The sequence below is a fragment of the Saccopteryx leptura genome, chromosome 9, assembly GCF_036850995.1.
Source record: "Saccopteryx leptura isolate mSacLep1 chromosome 9, mSacLep1_pri_phased_curated, whole genome shotgun sequence".
Taxonomy (NCBI): domain Eukaryota; kingdom Metazoa; phylum Chordata; class Mammalia; order Chiroptera; family Emballonuridae; genus Saccopteryx; species Saccopteryx leptura.
Genome location: NC_089511.1, coordinates 62,676,038 through 62,694,413, shown reverse-complemented (window position 1 = coordinate 62,694,413; position 18,376 = coordinate 62,676,038). Strand labels below are relative to the sequence as shown.

The window sequence follows — 18,376 nt, the reverse complement described above, 5'->3', positions numbered from 1 at the left end:
AATAAACTTATTTCTCTGACCTAGGTGCTATTATGTATTATAATTCTGTTTGACTTTTTAAATTCATAAGATGTTTTATGCATTTAATATTTATTTAGGTTTACATATATGTGTATATGGACTACTTATATTTTATACCTTACATCTGGTATAATTTTCCTTCCGTTTGAAGTATAACTTAGAATTTCTTTTAGTATGTTCTGCTGGTCTTACACTTCTTGATTTTTTGTTTTTGTGTGAAGATAACTATTTTTGTTTATTCTTGAAAATATGTTTTAAAGAATATAGAAATTTGGCAGTTAAATTTTTTTTTTTTTTTGAGTATTTAAGATATAATTCCACTATCTGGCTTTTAGTGGCTGTTGAAAAGGATTTGTTAGTATGTCACTTCTGTGAAGGTAACTTCATTTTCTCTTTGTCCTAGGCTTTCTGAAGTTTCACTATGACATAGGTATAGAATTTCATTTATGCTGCTTTTGGAACTCCTTGAACTTAAGTTATTGATTGGTGGTTTTCCTTAATTCTGGACAAAATCTCACTTGTCTATTCAGACTGCTTCTGCTTCTCTGTCCTGCTTTTCTTCTAGCATCCTGTTAAACCTGTTAGTCTTTCTCACTGGGTGCTCTATGTTTATTACCCTTTATGGTGTGTTTTTCACCTTTTTATCTGTCTTTGTTGCTCTACTCTTTTGTTTCTTTTAACTATCTTCCATTTCCTTTATTCTCTCTGCAGCTCTGTCAGATTTGCTGTTACACATTTATGCCAGGTTGTTTATTTTAGTTACTGTGTTTCTCAGGCCTAGAATTTTTATTTAACTCTTTCAAATATGCTATGCCACTTTGTATTTTCTATATACATTGTTAATATTATCTTTTAGCTTGTTATTAAAAGAGTAAACATAGCTGTTTTATAATCTCTGATTAGTAATTCAGATATATAAAGTCTTTCTGGGTCGGTTTCTTTTGTTATTTTTCCTATTGGTTTTCACTCATGATATCTTACTTCCTTGCTTATCAGGTTATTTTCATGCATTTGTTATGGTAACTGAAAGTTTACATACAGGAATAAATTGATGCTTAGTGTTTCTGTTTGCTTCTGGCAGGCACCTTGGGGGCTATCATTCCAGTCCCCCTTTACATAAAGACCCTGTCTGAGTTTCTCTGTGCCATTCCCATGCCCACCTCCAGGATGTTCTGGGCAGCAAGACTAGTTTGCTTCTGGCTCAATACTACACTGTTGATGAATCCTTTGGTATCTCAGATTAGTATGAGGAAAATCTACCATTAAACTGCTTACATTGTTCAGAAATTAGGAAGCAGATTTCTGTTTTGCTTTTCTCATCCTGCACAACCATTAAATCATAAAATTAGATTTGCTGGGATTGGCAAATGCTATTAGGACAAATACAGCATCTATGTTCACTGAACTCACTGGTTCTTTTTTTTTTCTTTAATTGTGAGGTGGGGAGGCAAGAGAAAGACTCCTGCATGCACCCCAGCCGGGATCCACCCAGCAAGCCCTCCACCTGGGTAATGCTCTGCCCATCTGGGCAGCTGCTCCGTTGCTTAGCAACTAAGCTATTTTTAGCACCTGAGGCTAGGCCATGGAACCATCCTCAGCACCCAGGGCCAACTTTTGCTTGAATAATTCAAGACATGGCTGGAGGAGGGGGAGAGAGAGAAAGGAAAAGGGTGGAGAAGCAGATGGTCCCTTCTCCTGTGTGCCCTGAATGGGAATTGAACACGGGACTTCCACATGCTGAACTGATATTCTACCACTGAGCCAACCTCCAGGGCCACTGGTTCTTATTTATCTAGTTTGTACAAATAATTTTTTATAGTCTTGTTACCTCTTTATTGCTCTGGGAGAAAATTTTTAAAATACAGTTAATTTGCATTTTCAGTAGAAGACTTGATCTGACAGTCTAGTCTCTCATCACCCAAAACTTGAAATCTGCAATAGTATTAGTAGTATTAATTTTATCAGAAAATTTGGCTAATGAAGTTTGTTTTCATCCCATTTGTGTCAGTTCTCCAGAATTATCAATATTACTACCATATGTTGAGTGCCTATTATATGCCAGACACTGTTCTGATATACTATTCGGCCTTCAAAAAGAAGGGACTTCTACAGTATGTGACACATGAATGAACCTTAAAGACGTTATGCTAACTGAAATAGCCAGTCAAGAAGGACAAATACTGTGTGGTTCTCCTGAAATGTGGTATTTCAAATAGTCAAACTAATAGAAGCAGAGGGTAGTGGCATGGCAGTTAGTAGGGGTGGGGGGTGGGTGAGAGGGGAGTTGCTAATCAATGGCTGTAAAGTTTTAGTCATACAAGATGAATAAGCACTGGAGATCTGCTGTGCAAATAGTGCCTACCACTAACTGTACTGTGTTGTGCACTTAAAAATCTAAGAGGGTTGGTCTCCTGTTACGTGTGCTTACCACAATAAAATATAAATAAATAAGCAAACAAGCAAGCATTTTTGAAGCAATTTTTATTCTTAGTCACTGTTAGATGTAGTGTTAAGGAAACATTACGATGAAGTGGTTAATGATGTGGCTGGCCATCAGCCTTGGGTTTGTATTCTAGGTCTACCACTAGCTAGCTCTGTGACCTCACAAGTTCCGCATTTTATCACTATTTACAGTTTACAGATGAGTAAAATACAGCTTAGAAAATGTAACATACTAGTTCATACAGCTAGCAAGTGGTTGAGCTAGACTTTAAATAATCCAGGACAAGCTGTGCTCTTTCTTTTATACTTTCTGGTCAGGCAAGGTCACTGTTAAAGCAGCTAAAGACTCAAAGTACTATGGAGGTGTGAATAATGGACTCGATAATGAAAAGGCCCCGTTCTTTAAATCAAATCATCTGAAAAGTTGTAGAAAGGAATAAAATCCACACAGGAAGCATTACTTTTAGCAGTAATTCCTCAGTTGTCTTCAGTATTCTATAAAATATTACTAGATTTGCCTTTAATAAAATGCTCCTGGGCAAATAAACATGGGAACTGTGTGGTTATAGCTCTTTCTTACAGAAACACAATACAGATTAACATATTAAAGACAGAGAAGACCTAGGCTTAAAACAGTCACACCCATTTGGAACTTGCAGATTACACTGGAAAATAATTTATGAAGCAACCTATATTCCCAACACTGTATGTAATAGATATATTCCTAGAACTGTGTGTCAATTAAAAACTTGTAATTAAATCTTACAAGTAAAATGAAAATTTTATACAGAAAAAAGGCACCAATTTTTTCATTATTATAAGTATGTTCATGAAATGGGAGTTTTCTAAATAAAGTTATATTAACGTCTACCAAAAAGAGGCTATAAAATCAAAAGGAAATGCAAGCTTTTTTAAATTTATAACTCAACTTTAGTCATGCTAGTTGAAGGGAAAAGCCAAAATGATGTCATCAAGAAATTTTTATGCTTTTTATAAAACAGTGAACACATTGTGAACATTGACTCACACGGAACTGAGATGTTATCTGGATTCTTTCTCTTGTCTGTGTATTGTTTTTGTCGTTGCTGTAATTTTAAAACTCCGTTTTGTTTCCCATTTGAAACTACAGATGAATTAGATGAGATCTTTTAGTAATGAAAAGTCAAACTGCTCTCACTTCCTGTTTCATTTTATCTTGTTCTAATGCCTCCTTGCCTAGAAAAGAATTAAGCATTTTGATTAACTGTGTTGCATGAGGACTGAGAGGCAGCATTGAAAAATGGAAAGGGTATGGTTTGCAAAGGGAGTAAGACTACCCTGGATGTGAAATTATGAGAAACATCTATTATGTGCCAGACACAATGATAGATGTCATATACACATTCTCATATTTGATTTTCATAAGCCTCCTACTTAAGACAGGTGGTATTTTTTTAAATGAGGAATTGACACTGAGATTTAATGACTAGCCGAGATGCCATATTTCTTGTGTGAAGAAGAAGAAAGCTGTGTATACATTTTATTCTACAATGCTCCTCAGCTGTAAAGAAACCTAGAAGTAACAGGTGATTGCAGGGTGTGTGGCAAAGAATTCTACATCCAATATCCCTTTTCAAGGACTGCAATCTGGATGGAATTATAGGCAGTCTCTGGGATATGAACAAGATAGGTTCTGTAAGGTTTGTAAATATTTAGGTATTTATTTGCACAGGAAGGTAAAAATAAATACTGTGTTAAGACAAACATCTAAGTTTCTAAGTTGCATTTAATTGGTAAATGTACCTGTTCCAACTTATATACCAATTCAACTTAGGAACTAACCTACAGAACCTATCTCATTAGTAACCTGGGACTGCCCATATTATTTTTGATGGGCCGTGAAGTCTGAACTTACTTTACCAGAGAAACAAATTGTTACATGTGGTATTTAGGTTCCAGTACATCACTGGTTGAACAAACTTTATGAACTGGTCTGAAAAACTAATCATTATTTATGATTCTATTTTTTTACGAAGTGCATCCTAAGTTAAAAATAGCTAGCTTATAGATATTTAGAACGCAAGTTATAGTGGATCTTGGATTAATTACTACATAAAAAAAATTTGCTTTCAAACTTTAAATTCATAAGTCACAAAGTTGATTTCAGATGAGTTACTCAGGTCATTTTTATTTTCTTGTCTATTTTAGAAAAGAAGATTCTTGTTTATTTACTTATGTCTGCATTTTGGGATTATTTCCTGTATTGTATTTATGCATTTGTTTCTGACAGGTCAAGCTTTTATTTCTAAAAGATAACAACATCTTTAACAAGTTATTAATAAAGAAGATTTAGTCAGTCTCAGACAGTTTACTGTATGCTACTGTATTAATATAATAGAATGTGAGCAGGTCTGTTAATAAAACCTCCTTTTACTTTGTACTCATCATTTCAGCCTTGTCTTTTTCATTTAACTGATGTACAAAACCTTGGCTACATTCATCTATACAATAATAGTTAAAAGTCCATGGCTTGGCCATTTTATAGGTACTACCAACAGGGGTCATTGAAAACTGTAAAAACCATTTTTGTATGGTCAAAGGGCTATCTGCTTGAGTTTTACACCTGATAAAATAAATTATGCAGTGCTCTTCTTACATATAGATTTGAAGGCTATAGCCAACCTGCACACATACTAATGGAGTAGCTTAATGTTTTTTTGAAAGAACTTTTTTAGACATTTGCAGACTTATGGAAAATTTGCAAGTTGAATGTCAAGATCTTCTTCCCCTGCAGAAAATAAATGAGAGCAAGTTGCTTACATGATGCTCTATTACCCCCAATATATTAATATGTATTTCCTAAGAAAAGGACATCTGGTTACATCACTGTAGCCATCCAAGTCAGGAAATGAATAATACATTACTACCATTTAATTCTCAGCCTTCATTCAGGTGTTGCTCATTGTCCCAGTAATGTTCCTTATGACAACAGGATATAGTACAGAATCACAAATTGCCTTTAATTATCATGCTTCCTTAGTTTCTTTTAATTTGAACCAATTATTCAGTCTTTCCTTGGCTTTCATAACCTTGACACTTTTACACATCCTAGTCAGTTATTTTGTAGAAGATCCTTCAGTTTGGGTTTGTTTGATGTTTTCTTAGAATAAGATTCTGGATATACATTCTTGTGAGAAATATCACAAAATTGATATTGTGTTCAGTGCATCCATTAGGGGGCATATAATTTTGATTCATCCTGTTACTGATGAGGTTCACATTGGTCATTTGATTGAGGTAGTGTCTACCAAGCTTTTCTACTATAAAGTTGCTTTTTTGTTTCACCTTTTGTAATAAATACATATTTTCTATGTGAGAGGGGGCACATTGAAACTATGTATTTATTTCTTTTTGAACTCTCATTTTATGCATTGATAAATTTATATCAATGTAGACTCATGTTTTTTTGTTTTGTTCAGTGTATTGTAATCTGTTAATATTGTTTATTTAGAGGTTGAAATTGTCTTCAATATGGCCAATAGGAGCACATTCAAGATGGCTTAAATGTTTTTTTGGACAGGTCTTCATCATTATTAAGTATTTTTTTGCTTTATGGCATAATGAAATATTTCAAGATCGTCATATACTTTCCCTGTTTCAACCCTGGAATCGGCAATTTCTCAAGGAATGCTGGTTCTTTTTAATGGAAATAATATCTACAAGACATGATCTGGGCTCTAGATGTATAAAGTCATTGCTACTAGAATTATCATTATTAAGAGTGTTGCTGTTCCTAGCCCCTTCAGTGGACAGAGCTGCATACATGCATATATATATTTTGTCATGTATTTCTTAATCTCTGTATGTTGAAAACCATGAGTTTCACATCAGTACACCCAGCTCTAATCCAGCACCACAGATAGTTCATTCTACATATTTGTAAGTTCTTCCTCTGACAGTGAGAAACTTGTTTTCTATTATCATTTCCCTGAAAGCAGTCATTCTCCCATCTCCTTCACATGGATGATTTCTTCTCCTTGCTGGGGCTCTGACTCCCCATTCTATCAATAGGTTGCCCCTTGCTCATGTGGACATTCCTCTTCCTGCTCAGGCCTGGTTGCCCTCACCCTCATCCTGTGTGACACCCTCCTCAGCCTGCTCGTGCTCTGACACCGCGTGCCCAGCTGTCGCTCTGCTTGGGTGCCCGTCTTCTGGACTCTCACACTGTTCTGGGTCACTGAATGTGTGGATGGTTTCTTTGCTGCTCTACGACTGACTCCCATGGCTGGGCCACACCTCAAATGTGCATACTCTTCTTACTCTACTTCGGTTCTGATACCACACATGGGGCAGCTACCCCACATGGACATCCTCCTTGCTCAGGTACCCCACAGTCATCCTCCCTGACTGCCTATGCCAGACTATCCCCGGAGCAGAGAGCTCTCTTGGACTATAGACTGTGCCCCGTGTGTTCTGTCCTCTTCAGCCCATTCAGGTTCTGATACCTTGTGCCAGGCCGCAATCTGACTCACCCTCTTCATCCTCTAGCACCCAGCTGTGGCACACCCCAGCACAGATGCCCAACTTGGTGGAATACACTGAATGAATGGCTTACAGCTGAATTGTTCAGTTAGGGAAGGGGAAGAAGAGGAAAAGCAAAAAAGAGTTATTAAATTATCTTTAACGTTGTGCTCTGAAATGTTTTGTTCGGAGGATCACTTTACTAGTTATTATAATGAAAGTCGAGTGAAAGTAGGATCTGACATACAAAAATCACCTTATTATAATTTTTTATAGTAAATGAGTTTGCATATATGCCCTAAACTACCTCTATTAATTATTTTAAAGTCAGACAAGAGATCAAGAGACTAAAAGTTCCTTGCTGTTCTAGGTGATAACATGCTATAAACTGTTAGTTTGATATTATCTTATTTGATTTTATTAAATATAGCACTGGTACTTGAGTAGGATGAACCTTTACATGTGTTCTTATGTAAAGCAAAAAAGAAAATCTAAAAAGAAAAAAAATATGTGATGACCTGAAACATATAACGTGATTTTTTCTCTCTCTCGTTTCCATAGAGGAGTCTTCGTTTTGGCTTCCCTTGTACGGCAACATGTGCTGCCGTCTAGTTGCCCAGCCAGCTTGCATGACTGAGGGTGCATCTGCAGGATTTCTTAATCAGCAGGTTAGAGGACTTTAAATATCCTACAATGACTAAGCTCAGTTTAGATCTTAATCCTAATACTGAGAAGTGTTTCTTAGAGTCAGCCTTCTTTTAATAATAGTTTTCTCAGTGTTAGATGTAGACCAGGGGATTGGTGGGAATACCTGGGGATCAGAAGGAGGCAGGGGTGGGATCTGATGCAGTCTGGATGGCTAAGGAGCCCCTCTCCAGGTTCTTCGCAGTAACAGGATAATCAGCAACAGAAGATTCTTGTGGGGACTGATGAGGATTACTGAGCACCTTTCGCAGAAAGGCATTTCTGGCCAGCAGCTTTTGGCATAACTTAGGCCTCTGGGTTTGCAAAACTGCCTCTATCCCACCTACTTCTTATTTATTTATAACCTCGTTATTTATATTCAGTAAATAATTAATTATGGGCTCCAATGAATCAATAGCTTTTTCTGAAAGCTATTTCCACTAAGAGGAAATAAAATTTGCATTCTTACAGAGTAAGAATTCTGAATATTGAGTTATTTTTATAATTTTCCTGAGTTAGATGCATTTCTGTGGAATTCTAAGTACTCTTTTTTTTTTTTTTTAGTGAGAGAATAAGAGAGAGGGAGAGACAGACAGGAAGGGAGAGAGAGGAAAAGCATCAACTCATAGTTGCTGCACCTTAATTGTTCATTGATTGCTTTCTCATATGTGCCTTGACCGGGGGGCTACAGCAGAGCTAGTGACCCCTTGCTCATGCCAGTGACCTTGGGCTCAAGCCAGCGACTATGGGATCATGTCTGTGATACCACACTCAAGCTGGCAACACTGTGCTCAAGCTGATGAGCCCGTGCTCAAGCCAGCAACCTCAGGGTTTCAAACCTGGGTCCTCAGTGTCCTAGGCCAACGCTCTATCCACTGCACCGCCTCCTGGTCAGGCTAAGTACTCATTTTTAGTAGACTAGCTTTTCTAATTGATTTGTGATTTTATGGGTGTAAAACTTATATGGTAATTATTACCTCCATTTTGCTTATTTAGTGCTTTTGAGAATTCTAGAGCTTTATTCCTTAATATTAACTTACTCTTTGGTTTTGGGCTATTGACTTATTATATGATTAATGGGATACTAACACATTTAAAAATTTCAAAAAACTTTTAACTTTTGGTAATTTAAGTATTTTGTTATAATGATTTAATGTTAATAGTTTCTTGATTTTTTTTCAGCAGGTATTAGAAGGTCAAATTAGTTGGAGGAGGTTGTATTGTGTTTTGAGAGGAGGTAAACTCTATTGTTTTTACACTCCAGAAGAAATTGAAGCTAAAGTGGAACCAGCTTTGGTAGTGTCCATTAACAAGGTAAATGAAATGCTCTTTTGAAAATAAAAATATAACATTTTATGAAGTTTTCCCATTTCTATACAGTTTACATTGTTGCCATCTTATAAACAAAAGGTAAGTACTATTAAAGGTTAGTTTATAAAGATAATCTTATTTTTCTTTTTGTTATAGAACTTATTTCATAAAGGAAATAGTGTATATTTCCTGAGAAAACATAGTAAGCGAAAGTCTATACTAGTAAATAGGTTTTAAAGCAGAGAATATAACAGGATATCCAAATTAACAGAATATTTAGATTTTTCATGAATTTAAGAGATTATATAAACTGAAGTTGTTAACCCATGTTGCAGTGATGTTCTTTCTAGTTAATATTTAAATGAACCCATAAAAAGACAGTTCTGAATATACTTTCTGATTTCTTATGGGATGGATGGGCAATTTATTCAACCTTCTGTCAGAACAGGAAAGCCTGACAATTCATTTAGAATACTTGAGTGCTTGCACTGCATTTAAAAAGTAGTAGTACACCACCTAGAGTCTATCAAATACATTACTCCACTTGCATGTACACTGCGCGCTCGCGCGCGTGCACACACACACAGGTTTGATACAAAGGTGATTAAAATTTAGTAACAAAATTTTCAACTACAAATCAATAGGAGAACTTTTTACACTAGCCTGACTTATTTTATTTATTTTTAAAAATCTTATTTTTATTAATTTTAATGCAGTGACATTGATAAATCAGGGTACATATGTTCTGAGAAAACATCCCCAGATTATTTTGACATTTGATTATGCTGCATACCCCTCACCCAAAGTCAAATTGTCTTCTGTCACCTTCCATCTGGTTTTCTTTATGCCCTTCCCCTCCCCCTACCACTTCCCTCTCCTTCCTCACCCCTCCCCACCCCTCCACCCCACCCTCTGTTACCATCACATTCTTGTCCATGTCTCTGAGTCTCATTTTTATGTCCCATCTATGTATGGGGGTTTATATAGTTCTTAGTTTTTTCTGATTTACTTATTTCACTCCGTATAATGTTATCAAGGTCCATCTATGTTATTTTAAATGATCTGATGTCATCATTTCTTATGGCTGAGTAGTATTCCATAGTATATATGTACCAAAGCTTTTTAATCCACTCATCCTCTGACGGACACTTGGGCTGTTTCCAGATCTTCACTATTGTGAACAATGCTGCTAAAACATGGGGATGCATTTCTCCTTCTGGAACCATTCTATGGTGTTCTTGGGGTATATTCCTAAAAGTAGGATGGCTGGATCAAAAGGCAGTTTGATTTTCAATTTTTTTAGGAATCTCCATACTGTTTTCCACAGTGGCTGCACCAGTCTGCATTCCCACCAGCAGTGTAGGAGGGTTCCCTTTTCTCCACATCCTCACCAGCACTTATTCTGTGTTGTTTTGTTGATGAGAGCCATTCTGACCGGTGTGAGATGATATCTCATTGTGGTTTTAATATGCATTTCTCTAATGATTAGTGATGTTGAGCATTTTTTCATATGCCTATTGGCATTTGTATGTCCTCTTTGGAGAAGTGTCTATTCATTTCTTTTGCCCATTTTTTGATTGGACTCTTTGTCTTTCTGGTGTTGAGATTTACAAGTTCTTTATAAATTTTGGTTATTAACCTCTTATCAGACGTACTGTTAAATATGTTCTCCCATTGTGTAGTTTGTCTTTTTATTCTGTTCTTATTGTCTTTGTCTGTGCCAAAGCTTTTTAGTTTGATATAGTCCCATTTGTTTAACCTGTCTTTTATTTCCCTTGCCCATGGAGATAAATCAGCAAATATGTCACTGCGAGAGATGTCGGAGAGCTTACTGTCTGTTTTCTTCTAAGATGCTTATGGTTTCACGCCTTACATTTAAGTCTTTTATCCATTTTGAGTTTATTTTTGTGGATGGTGTAAGTTGGTGGTCTAGTTTCATTTTTTTGCAGATTGCTGTCCAGTTTTCCCAACACCATTTGTTGAAGATGCTGTCTTTACTCCATTGTATGCCCTTACCTCCTTTATCAAATATCAGTTGTCCATAGAGCTGTGGGTTTATTTCTGGGTTCTCCGTTCTGTTCCATTGATCTATGTGCCTGTTCTTATGCCAATACCAGGCTGTTTTGAGTACAATGGCCTTGTAGTATAGCTGGATATCAGGAAGTGTGATACATCCCCCTTTATTCTTCTTTTTTAAGATTGCTGAGGCTATTCGTGTTCTCTTTTGGTTCCATATAAATTTTTGGAATATGTGATCTATATCTTTAAAGTATGTCATTGGTATTTTAATTGGTATTGCATTGAATTTATAAATTGCTTTGGGTAATATAGACATTTTAATGATGTTTATTCTTCCTAACTATGAGCACGTTAAATAACGAATGGATTAAGAATAAGATCAAAGAAGAAATAAAAAAATTTCTAGAAACGAATGGTAATGAGCATACAGCAACTCAAAATTTTTGGGACACAGCAAAAGCAGTACTGAGAGGAAAGTTCATAGCACTACAGGCACACTTTAAAAAGCTAGAAAAAGCTCAAATAAACAACTTAACCCTGCATCTAAAAGAACTAGAAAAAAAATAGCAAGTAAAGCCCAAATGTAGTAGAAGGGAGGAAATAATAAAGATCAGAGCAGAAATAAATGACATAGAGACTAAAGAAATAATACAGAGGATCAATGAGGCTAGGAGCTGGTTCTCTGAAAAGGTAAACAAGATTGATGAACCTTTAACTAGACTCACCAAGAAAAAGAGAGAGAGGACTCAAATAAATAAAATTAGAAATGAGAGTGGAGAAATAACAATTGACACAACAGAAATGCAAAATATTGTAAGAAAATACTATGAAGAACTGTATGCCAAAAAACTAGACAACCTAGATGAAATGGACAAATTCCTTGAAACATACAATCTCCCAAAAATCAATCTGGAAGAATCAGAAAACCTAAACAGACCAATTACACCAAATAAGATCGAAACAGTTATCAAAAAACTTCCAACAAAGAAAAGTCCTGGGCCTGATGGCTTCACAAGTGAATTCTACCAAATATTCAAGGAAGAACTAACTCCTATCCTTCTCAAGCTATTTCAAAAAATTCAAGAGGAAGGAAGACTTCCAAGCTCCTCTTATGAGGCGAGCATAATTCTGATTCCAAAACCAGGCAAAAACAACACAAAGAAAGAAAATTATAGGCCAATATCCCTGATGAATATAGATGCTAAAATCCTCAACAAAATATTAGCAAACCAGATCCAACAATATATGGAAAAAATCATACACCATGATCAAGTGGGATTTATTCTGGGGAGGCAAGGCTGGTACAATTCGCAAATCAATCAATGTGATTCATCACATAAACAAAAGTAAGGAGAAAAACCACATGATAATTTCAATAGATGCAGAAAAAGCATTTGATACAATCCAGCACCCATTCTTGATCAAAACTCTCAACAAAGTGGGAATACAGGGACCATGCCTCAACATGATAAAAGCCATTTATGACAAACCCACAGCCAACATCATACTCAATGGGCAAAAATGAAAAGCAATCCCCTTAAGATCAGGAACAAGGCAGGGGTGCCCCCTTTCACCACTCTTATTCAACATAGTCCTGGAAGTCCTAGCCACAGCAATCAGACAACAAGAAGAAATAAAAGGCATTCAAGTTGGAAAAGAAGAAGTAAAGCTATCATTATTTGCAGATGATATGATATTGTATATAGAAAACCCTAAAGTCTCAGTCAAAAAACTACTGGACCTGATAAATGAATTCAGCAAAGTGGCAGGATATAAAATTAATACTCAGAAATCAGAGGCATTTTTATACACCAACAATGAACAGTCAGAAAGAGAAATTAAGGAAACAATCCCCTTCACTATTACAACCAAAAGTACCTAGGAGTACATTTAACCAAGGAGACTAAAGACTTGTACTCGGAAAATTATAAAACATTGATAAAAGAAATCAAGGAAGATACAAACAAGTGGAAGCATATACCGTGCTCATGACTTACTTTATTTTACCTCAGATCTTAAATTTATCTTCCTCTATCATCTCAGTTTAGTGTTTATTAGAGGTCCCTCCCCACATTTTTTTACATTCCTAAATGAATGTCATTTCTAGAGCAGAATATCAGTTTTTCTTCCTAAAGACTACACTTAATTGTTCTAGTTGTTTTAATTTGTCTTTGGAGTGGTCGAATTGAAGTATATGATTTTATATATATATACACACACACATATATATGTACTTGCATATATATAGGTACACTTTTTTATATTTATACACACACACACACACACACACACACTTTTAGATGTTAACTCTGCATGTTCTACTTGTCTCTAAATTTTCTTTTGAAGAAAAATGTAAAGTGGTATGCCTTGAAAAACAACATGTAGATACTGGTTTGCTAATCTGTAAGGACCTGAGCTAACTTCTGTCATCTTTTCCAGTAATAACATATGGTCTGTTTCTGTCGTGCTTTTAGAAATTACACTGCTTTTACTTTAAAAAATCCTTCATGAGATCTTTTATCATATAATTAAAAGTCCACTTAATTTATCTGTTTTGTTTGTTAGAATGATTAGTATTGGTCTTAAATAATATACCTCATTATTACAACCTAGGGAATTTATTTTGGTTTTGAAAATTAGGTTTATGAAAGTAAAATTTCCTTATTGGAAAATTGAGATTTTTATTATTTGTCAAATTTTTATTTTGTTTAAGCAGCATTTATTTTTTTCCATATTAGTCTTTTGAAAATTTCAAATGTATAAAAAAGTTAAAAGAATAGAATAGTGAATGCCTGTGTACCCTTCACTTAGATTCTTTATTAGCAGTTTGCCACATTTGCTTTCTCTCTAGTTTAGTTTTTTTTTGAACTATTTCAATGTAAGTTGCAAAAAGCATAACATTTCTTTCTAGAATACTTCTGCGTGTTTCTCTTAAAAACAAGGACATTTCCCTCATAACCATAATATTTTTAGCACACTCAAGAAATTTATTAATAAAATAATATCTAATTAAAGAGCAAGTTACCCCAGTTTTCCCAGAATGTTCTTTCTGTGGTTTCTGTATCTTTTGTTTGTTTTCCTTCACTTGCTGCCCTTTTTTTTTGGGGGGGGGGGGGTCTTTCATTATACTGACATTTATGAAAATCCAGGTCAGCTCCCAAATCTGTATTATATTAATTAATCCAGTATATTTCGATTAAATATTTTTGGCAAGAGTTCTGTAAACATGATTTTTGTGTGACCTGTTTACCAGGTTGATAGGTAGTAAAAATGGATCCTATGAATTTTTTTCTTATATGTTATACAGTGGAATATGGATAATCATAAATCAAGTTAAATGTAATTTAAACAAATATATATATATTTTTTGTATTTTTCTGAAGTTGGAAACGGGGAGGCAGTAAGACAGACTCCCGCATGTGCCCAACTGGGATCCACCTGGCACGCCCACCAGGGGGCGATGCTTTGCCCATCTGGGGCGTCGCTCTGCCGCAATCAGAGCCATTCTAGCGCCTGAGGCAGAGGCCACAAGAGCCATCCTCAGCTCCCGGGCAAACTTTGCTCCAGTGGAGCCTTGGCTGCAGGAGGGGAACAGAGAGACAGAGAGGAAGGAGAGGGGTAGGGGTGGAGAAGCAGGTGGGCGCTTCTCCTGTGCACCCTGATTGGGAATCGAACCCGGGACTCCCACATGCCAGGCCGATGCTCTACCACTGAGCTAACTGACCAGGGCCTAAGCAAATATTTTTAAAGTCATTTGTTTTATTGGAAAACAGCCTTCATGGTATTCATTTTACTTTATCTCAGCTCTTAAAGGTAGGCAGAACAGGTTGAAGTCATTCCTGTTGTTCAGGTTTATTATTTCTGTTCTACAAGTGAAGAAAAAGACTCAGGGATGAAATAGAACTTGTCTAGCTAGTAAGGAAGATTATATGGCTCACTCTTTTCATAATGCATAGAAAAAAATAGATAAAAATTTGTGGGGTGTTATTCTGTTTCCTCATAGACATATTGCTAGACTAGATTTGAAAGGCAAAATTAGACATTTTCCTATGTCCATACCTACTCTGAATCAGTTTTCAAAGTAAAAAGTAGCTCTGAAATGAGGTTCTGAGCCTGAAGCTACAATCTACCTCTAGGCTAGATGGCTTAGGCATGCATTGAATCTTTAACACTTAAATTTTAAAGGACAGTTATAAGGGTACTCCTCTGTTATTATAGGCAGTATATCTGTATTTTCTTGTCAGCTGACAAGGGTCTAATTCCTGAAAAGTGGTTAACAGTGTTTATATAGCCTGACTGAATTGACCTTTTTTCAATTGACTCATTTTTCCTGAGATGGTAAAGGCTGATGCCTAGCAACTAATAGAATTCTGTAGTCAGTCAACTCCATTATTAACATGAATGAAATCAGCATACTTAGAAATCCCCATGGTGGTTCCACAATTGACCATTGGGAAATTGATGAATCTAGTAATTTGTATAGACTCAGCCCTAGACTATTGGGAATAGTATGGGTTATATTTGACCCTGAGGACTGATGACAAATTATATCTCTTCCATTGTTTCTGACGTTTTTCTAAAGTTCAAAAGGGAATTTAACATTAAACTATGAAGTAAGAGTTAAGGTTGGGAAGGTTAATATAATTTAGTTGCTTAATCACAAAGATTAAACAGATGAGGTCTTTTGTTTTTTTTGTGTGTGTGAGAGAAACAGGGACACAGATAGGGGCAGACAGACAGGAAGGGAGAAAGATAAGGAGTATCAATTCTTCACTGAAGCACCTTAGTTGTTCATTCATTGCTTTCTCCTATGTGCCTTGACTGGGGGGCTACAGCAGAGCGAGTAACCCCTTGCTCAAGCCAGCGACCTTGGGCTCAAGCCAGCAACCACAGAGTCATGTCTGTGATCTCACGCTCAAGCCGATGACCCCCGTGCTCAAGCCAGTGACCTCAGGGTTTCAAACCTGGGTCCTCCACGTGCCAGGATGCTCTAACACTCTATCCACTGCACCACCACCTACTTAGGCTGAAAGGTCTTTTTTCTTTAATTTTGTGATATTATCATCTTAATTTTCTTCAGCACTGATTCCTACCCTTTCTCTTAGGAATTTTTCTCCTTCCAGTTCCTATTTCTACCTCAGATTTCCTTTGAACTCTTCAGTTCACCTGCAAACTTCACTCTTAACAGTAAATGGGTGCTTGTCTCCTTATTTAAATATATCAGATACCATCTTGGTCAAGAAATTTGTTTGTTAACTTATGAAAATACAACTGTTACAGAATTTTACCTCCTATTAAAATAATTTGCTTATTTTTTTCTGAACTTATAAAATTATTCAAATTTACAGAAAAGTTGAAAAAACACTATAATGATCACTGTATACCACCTACATTCAACAGTTAACATTTTTTCATATTTGCTTTATGTCTTGTGTGTGTGTGTGTGTGTGTGTGTGTGTGTGTGTGTGTGTAAGTGGGGGCTAAACACTATATTTATCTTATTTTTAATCATTATGGTGGTAGAGTTCTCATAAAATAAAGTTCACTAATATTAAAAGTATTTGATAATTTTAACAAATATACAGTTGTGTAATCATTACTATAGTCATTGATTGTATTACTTTTTTTTTTTTTAATCTTTTCTTGGTGAGAAATTCTAAGCAAATTTCAATTATACAATAGGGTTATGAGCAATACAATAGTTACTAACAGTAGTCACCATGTTTTATATTAGACCCTAGACCTATTCATCTTGTAGCTGGAAGTATATAAAGCCTCATTACTTGTCTGTATTTTTTGCTGAACCATGTGGAATATATGTAAACCCAATACCATTATCACAGCTGGGAAAATGAACACTTTTCTTATATCTAATATCCAGTTCGTACTCAAAATTTCCTGTTTTCCCCAAACTATTCTTTTAAATTTTGTTTTTAATCTAGGAATATTCTAATCCTTTGTTCTTCTAACTGTAAATTAGGTTCAGAGGCTTGATTAGATTCTTTTAAAATATTTTTCATGGGCTTGGCTGGTTGACTTAGTGGATAGAATGTCAACCTGGAGTGTGAATGTCTCGGGTTCGATTCCTGGTCAGGGCATGCAGGAGAAGCAGTCATCTGCTTCTCTTTCCCTCCCTATTCCCCTCTTGTAGCCAATGGCTTGATTGGTTCAAGCATCAGGTGCTGAGGATAGCTGAGTTGGTTCGAGCATCAGCCCCAGACTGGGTTGCCAGGTGAATCCCGGTCAGGGCACATGTGAGAATCTCTCACTATTTCTCCTCCTTTCACTTGGAAAAAAGAAAAAAAAAGAAAAGAAAATATTTTTACAAGAAAATTTTATGGATAATGGCAAATACTTTATAGGCCATCCTGTTCAGAGGCACATGATGTCAGGTTGTCTTATGGAAAATGCTGGATTAAGGTGGTGAGCACTATCTCCAGTATATGGGTAAGCTTTCTTCTTTACAATTAGCAAGTAGTGAAAGAGGTGGTACTTTGTGATTTATCTGGCCTGAATTAGTTATTACCTTGCAGATTGCATTTGTTTATCTTATGCTGTCCTTTCTTATACATATGTTAGCTGGCTTTTTTGTATTTTGAGGGGATTTTTCTTATCAAGTGGGAATGAATTAACACTTCCTCCTGAGAAAGCAGGATAAATATTTAATGTTTAAATTGCTAGTTTTCAGAGTAATTAATTGGTATTGTATTTATATTTGCAATATGTATTATAGTATCACCCCACCAGAAGTAGCAAATGAGTGTTGTCTCTTGACTCTCCCCCCAAATATTACAATAAATTTATAAATTTTTATCTATTCAATGTTTTAAAGTACTTGGTTTTTAAATATAAGGTCGATGCTTTAATTGTGCTTACTTTGGACATTTTTGAGTATGTTAAGTAAACAGGAGCTTTCATAAATTTCAGTTTGATATTTTCTGATATGTAAGGTAAGCATCAAATAAAACTTAAGAACAATGTTTTTTTCAGTTTTTAGTGTATTTCCAATGCTGAGTCTCTAAGATCTTTTTATGCTTAATAATGTTAAATATTAAATACAAATCTGAGTTCCTCTTTTTTTTTTTCTTCTCTCATGATTTAGAAAATAATACTTTTGCTTAATGCTACTTTAAAAATTATGTGAAAACATACATTTTGAAGTTGCTAAGGTATATTAATAATAGTTCTATTATTTTGATCACAGAATCTATAATCCTTGTCCTTCTAAATGGCATTTCCTGTAAAGCTAGGTCAGTTCATTAATTTTCATAGGGAGCCATCTGTGGAAATAGTCACATTAAGGAAAGAAAAGCTTAAGAGCTATTCCCCTCATCTTTTCAATCCAAATTTGAAAGGATGATTTACTTCAAAGTGATCGCTTCAACTTCAAAAACTTCCC

General features: G+C 35.6%; 1 protein-coding gene across 2 annotated transcripts in view; it reads left to right on the top strand.

Moving 5' to 3' along the window:
- The window catches only part of RTKN2 (rhotekin 2), a 75,390-nt gene that overhangs the window by 41,955 nt on the left and 15,059 nt on the right, over window positions 1-18,376 (top strand). Inside the window, exons 8-10 of one of the 2 annotated variants that reach the window (XM_066349549.1) lie at window positions 425-451; window positions 7,525-7,631; window positions 8,830-8,961. In XM_066349549.1, the coding sequence (XP_066205646.1) occupies window positions 425-451; window positions 7,525-7,631; window positions 8,830-8,961 (266 nt within the window). The remainder of the gene's footprint in view (window positions 1-424; window positions 452-7,524; window positions 7,632-8,829; window positions 8,962-18,376) is intronic. The other variant, XM_066349550.1, reaches the window with a different exon arrangement.